General features: G+C 45.3%; 1 protein-coding gene across 5 annotated transcripts in view; it reads right to left on the reverse strand.

Annotated features, from left to right (window-relative positions):
* BTBD8 (BTB domain containing 8) overlaps nt 1-4,992 on the reverse strand; it is a 101,915-nt gene extending 96,923 nt beyond the window's left edge. For all 5 annotated transcript variants that reach the window (XM_040406716.1, XM_040406715.1, XM_040406719.1 and 2 more), the window contains exons 1-2: nt 4,630-4,992; nt 1,156-1,338 (exon numbers count right to left, since the gene is read on the reverse strand). In XM_040406716.1, coding sequence (XP_040262650.1) covers nt 1,156-1,338; nt 4,630-4,745 — 299 coding nt within the window. In that variant the 5' untranslated portion in view covers nt 4,746-4,992. The remainder of the gene's footprint in view (nt 1-1,155; nt 1,339-4,629) is intronic.
* Between the last annotated feature and the right edge of the window lie 1,008 nt (nt 4,993-6,000).

Consider the following 6,000-nt stretch of genomic DNA (forward strand, 5'->3'; position numbering starts at 1 on the left):
ATACATACCGGTAAATAACAAAAAATATAAACATCATAGGCATCACTGAGACCAAAAACGCCAATACTATTAAAATATAAAAATATTTTTCCAATACGGCGAATGGCTAAACCATTCATTGCTTCTCTTACCCAAAAAATGTAATAAAATGTGATCAAAAAGTCACACACACTCCAAAATGGTATCAATAAAAACTACAGATTGTCCTGCAAGAAATCAGCCCCCCCACAGCTCAGTAGATACTATAAAAAAAAAAAGTTATGGGGGTCAGAATATGGTGATGTAAAAAAAAATAATAATAATTCGTTTTTCAGTTTACATTTATTTTACACTATTTAGACATAAAAAACCTACACATATGTGATATCGTTATAATCTTACTGACACAGAGAATGAAGAGCATGGGTCAGTTTTGCCGCAAACGGAAACCCTTAAAACGGTGGAGGAATTGAATTTTTTTTCCCCCCCAATTACACCCTATTTGGATTTTTTTTTACCGCTTCCCACTACATTGTATGCAATACAGTGGCATTAGAAAATACAAAAAAAAATAAAAAATAAGCCCTCATACAGCTATGTGAACGGAAATATATATAAAAAAAAAAGTTATGGCTCGAGGAAGATAGGGAAGAAAAATGAAAACGAAGCCGGCTTCCTCACGGCTTCCAAAATGAAAACGAAGCCGACTACGTTACAGTGAGGAAGCCGGCACCAGGAGAGCGACATTCACTTACTGCGCCTGCGCCGAATACAGAAGCGCACGGCGCAGGCACAGGATTTAGACAGATGCAGGCAAATCGGACGTCAATCAAGAGTTGCAGGGCGGGCTAGAAGAACTACATGGGCGGTGAAAACGGTCAGTAGATGGAGCCTTTAGGTGCTGAATCGACGCCCACATAGCACCTAGAGGCTCATTATCATATGGATAAAAGTACGTTTTTTAGGTGAACGGCCGCAGACAGAAGTGAACAAAGAAGACTGTTATGTACTGCTGACACTAGCACATCGCTAGTGTCAGTCAGCTACATATGGCAAAATCTGATGGTAGAAACCCTTTAAACAAGCAAAAAAATTAATATAAATTATATATATATATATATATATATATATATATATATATATATATAAAAATATAAAAATCTACTTAGGTCTTACTTGAGAAAAGCTTGCATCTCAGACGGCTCCACGTTCTCCACAGTGAAGGCGTCTCCTGTGTCCCATCTCATTATACTCATATAGAATTTTGGGGCTCTTGCCCAAAGCACTGCCTTGTGTACTTTAAATCTTGTTTGTCCGACATGAAGAACGGCATCTGTATGGATTTCTTCATTTAAAAGCCTGGAGAGAATATGGACATCTGATTTGAGAAAAGAGAAATAACTAAGATAATTTTAAACTTAGGGCCCTGTTCACATAGACTGATGATTGGGAACGAATGTTAGGCGGCGTTATTGCCCTGTGGAAACATACCGCCGATCATTCGTGGGAGGATCGCATCTTTTATGCAGCCTTAGGGCTCATGCACACGGCCGTATGTATTTTGAGGTCCGCAAAACACGGATGACGTCTGTGTGCATTCTGTATTTTGCGGAACGGAACAGCTAGCCCCTAATAGAACAGTCCTATCCTTGTCCGTTATGCGGACAAGAATAGGACATGTTATATGTTTTTGCAGAACAGACATATGGAAACGGAATGCACACGGAGTAACTTCTGTTTTGAAATGAAAGGTTCTGCAAAAAAATAAAATTACCTAATGGACACGTAAAGAAAATACATTCGTGAGCATGAGGCCTTAAATGGGTCGTTCCCCTGTGTAGAGCTTTTCTACAGACCCCACGACATGGCCGGACCCACGGTGTAATCATACGTACCTGATCTCCATCGCTGCCCCGCCAGTTTCCGGGTCTCCCCATATCAACATCCGTTTTAACGGGACCTGCAGACTTGGCGGGGCAGTGATGGAGCTGGAACTCAGCGGCGGGGATCAGCTAAGTACGATTACCACTGTGGGGATTGTAGAAAATGTCCACATAGGTGAACAACCCCTTTAAAAATACTCATTTGAGAAAAATTCATGGGGGACAACTGATCGTATTAACAATCATTCATCCCCATACTAAAAGTAAAAGCGGCATAAATGTAAACAATGAATGCCAATCGCTATATGCTGTTATTGGTCTGCCCTCTCACTGTGCCAATGTGACGTAACATATAGAACCATCATGGAGTAGTGGGACGTCCTGATAAATCTGGGACACTTGGGAGGCATTCTGCGCCCCATCCTCAGCCTCACCAGCAAGTCCTGCCTCATAGTTTGAGAAGCAATAGAGATTTCCATTCCTAAAAGCCACAAGTTGAAAAAAAAAAAAACGTACTCATACGGCCAAGGCGCAGCTCCGCTGAACATATGGGGGGGGGGGGGGTAACTAGTTTTCATTATAGCTCTTGAAAGGGTTGTCCAGTTTCAGGAGAAAACCTGACAATGCTGAGGACAGTGATTGGCTGCAGCAGTCGTTTGTTGTCAACGTGAAGTCACTGCTGCAGTCGAGAAAATACAGCCCGGCCTCCAGAACCAGAGCCGCGGCCCAGGATCTGTCAGACAAGTACTTACCTGTCCTTTCCTTCAGGTGGATTCCAGTGGGTTGCCCGGTGTTCTCCTGAAACCGGAAAACTCCTTTGAACCGTTATGCGCACTACCACGTACACTGACGCCTTGGAGCAGTATAAAGAGTACAGAACGGGCTCACACGTTAAGCGCGCTCCATACGCAGCGGTTGTTGTCTGTATAATTCAACAGACACCCGGCCACAATGACTGCGATCGGTGATGAACAGTCTGACATTCTCCAATTACTGCTGCCTCCCCTCCCCCCCACAACTGGTAACACCCTTCTAAACCTTCACTGAAAACTGTTAGTAATTTATTCATAACTTCTAGCAGGAATAATAAAGGAACGGCACATCACAGGAATAGATGCTCCAGGATTGTTATAACATGGGGAAGGCATGTAGTTACTAAAACAGGCCTGTCAGGGCATCTGTCACCAGGATCAACCCTACTAAACCAGCCATAATACCTGGTAAGGCTGATATTAGTGATGAAAAACAGGACTTTCTTCCCTTAATCTGTGTATACAAGAAAAAAGTGTTTTTAAAAAAAATATGCAAATTAGAACGTAAATGCACTGAGGGCGGACCCTAGTCATTTGGTGCACCATAGACTCTCCGCACTCCACCTGGACCCCTGTTGATCAAATTGAGGGGGGGGGGGGGGGGGGGGGTCCTGGGAAGCAGAGCAGAGGAGCTAATATGCATGGAGAGGTCAGGGTCTGCCCTCAGTGCACTTAAACCCTAATCTGTATATTTTTTAAAGGGCATCTGTCAGCAGATTTGTTCCTATGACACTGGCTGACCTGTTACATGTGCACTTGGCAGCTGAAGACATCTGTGTTGGTCCCATGTTCATATGTGCCCGCATTACTGAGAAAAATTATGTTTTAATATATGCAAATGAGCCTTTAAGAGCAACGGGGGTGTCATCATTGCTCCCTGCAACTGCTGCGCCCTCTGCACTTTGACAAGATCAGGTGTCATCACATTTACACTGTCTGGCCCTGTGAAAAAAAGTGGAGCGGATGCGGCAGTTGCAAAAAGAGCAGAACCTCTAGGTGTAATGGCGACGCCCCCGTTGCTCCTAGAGGCTCATTTGCATATATTAAAACATCATTTTTCTCAGCAATGCGGACACATATGAACATGGGACCAACACAGATGTCTTCAGCTGCCAAGTGCACATGTAACAGGTCAGCTGGTGTCATAGGGACAAATCTGCTGACAGATGCCCTTAAAAACACAGTAACAGCTCAGGAGTAGTGTTGAGTGAACTTATGTTTAAAGTTCGGCGTCTAAAGTTCGGGTTATCGAAGAATTGTGTTCGGACTCCATAACGCGATTCTTCGATAACCCGAACTTTAGACGCCGAACTTAAAACATAAGTTCGCTCAACACTATTCAGGAGAAGAAAGGTCTGTGTTTAATCATCAGGATCAGCTTTAGGCCTCATGCACACAGCTGTGTCCGTTTTGCGGTCTGCAAACCGCAATCTACAAAATACAGACGCGGTCCATGTACCTACCGCATTTCGCTTCTGACCCATTGACTTCAATGGTTCCACACCTTGTGACAAGTGCAGGACATGTTCTCTCCCAGAACAGACCGGTGTATGCAGAAAGCAGAGGGGTGACTTCCGCGTCAGTTCCACAAGAGACAGAACGTGTCCTATACCTGTCCCCGAAGTGCGGAACACGGACCCTTTGAAGTCAATCGGTCCTCAACTAAACGCGCGTCCATACACTGCAGATCCGCGGACCGCAAGACAGACTCGGCTGTGTGCGTGAAGCTAACCAGGCATTATGGTTGGATTGATGGGGTTGATCCAGCTGACATGATATAACTGCAGGATCAGACCAGCTATTTCTTGTCTGTAACCATAGTGACGCACAGATCTGCATAGGACCTGTAGACGGAAAAAAAAAAGTTACAATATTATCGGCAACGCTGCGCCATTTATTATATTACGTGCATATTCTTTAACGAAAGGAATGGCGGGCGCCGATCCATACGTCACCTGAGCAGATCTCTACTGAGCCGATCACTGAGCAGATCCCTCAGCCGGCGCTCCTCCACCACATGTCTGGCAGAAGGGCACCTCAGCCCTGGGGGGCCAGCGGATGCCATCATCATCGGTCACCAGCCATGGACCACCACACACCAGTTCTCCATCCCAAATATCACTGCTCCTGTTTACTTATCTTCTCCCCATGGTAACCAAGGCAACCACCCGAGAGAAAAACCGTGCAGTGTGAACAGCAGCTTCACAGAAGCCTGCGGTTGGCGCAGGAGGGAAGGTGACGTCCACCACGGAGGACTTCGCACTTCGCACGTTTTGTTTTCGAACCCCGACTCCTGCCCGGCTCGATGACGTCATACCCGGAAGCCGTGCCTCCAAGCGCTGCAGACGACCGATGGCTATGGGCGCTGTGGCCTGGGCTGTGCTGCTATTGGTCAGACGGGAACAGATGGCGGGAAAGAGGCGTTCGTTAACCCGCAAGGTGCTGGAGAGAAGTGATGCCTCAGCCTGCCTGACTGTGGCAAGTTGGGCAACGCGGTCTCCGTTTCAGTGTGCAAGCTGCCGTTCTGCTCTCATGTTACTGCCTGACATGGCAGCCTTTCTACTTTATTTTCTCCGGTTTTCACCGTTTATGGGTGCTTAGAAAAGGTTATATATATATATACCGTTTTAGCTATGTGTGTGATAGGGCTCATGCACACGAATGTATTTTTTTTTTGTCCGTTCTGTGGTTTTTTGCGGCCCATATGCAGAATCATTCACTTCAAAGGAACCGCAAAAAAAAAAAACGAAAATGACTCCGCGTGCGTTGTGTTTCCGCATGGCCGTTCCGTAAAAAAGATAGAACATGCCCTAATATAGGATAAGTATTGTTTCAATGGATCCGCAAAAAAACGGATGCAATACGGAGGTCACATGGACTTCATTGCGGACCGCAAAATACATACGGTCGTGTGTATGAGCCCTTAAAGGGGTTGTCTCACTTCAGCAAGTGGCATTTATCATGTAGAGAAAGTGAATACAAGGCACTTCCCAATGTATTGTGATTCTCCATATTGCTTCCTTCCTGCTGGCTGGATTCATTTTTCCATCACATTATGCACTTCTGGTTTCCATGGTGACGACCACCCTGCAATCCATCAGCAGTGGCCGTGCTTGCAAACTATAGGAAAAAAATGTCGGCCTCTCTGGTGGCCGTGACCACGGGAGCTCACATAGGCCGGTGCTTTTTACCAGTGCAGTTTCTAGGTAAAATTTCTCTCAGGGCGAGTGTCAAAAAAACTCCCCCCCACTGCAACCGTCTCACCATATATATATATATATTTTTATTTTATTTTTTTTTATGCAAATTGCGGGTCCACAACACAC

Source organism: Bufo bufo, chromosome 9 (assembly GCF_905171765.1).
Source record: "Bufo bufo chromosome 9, aBufBuf1.1, whole genome shotgun sequence".
In the NCBI taxonomy this organism is placed as follows: Eukaryota; Metazoa; Chordata; class Amphibia; order Anura; family Bufonidae; genus Bufo; species Bufo bufo.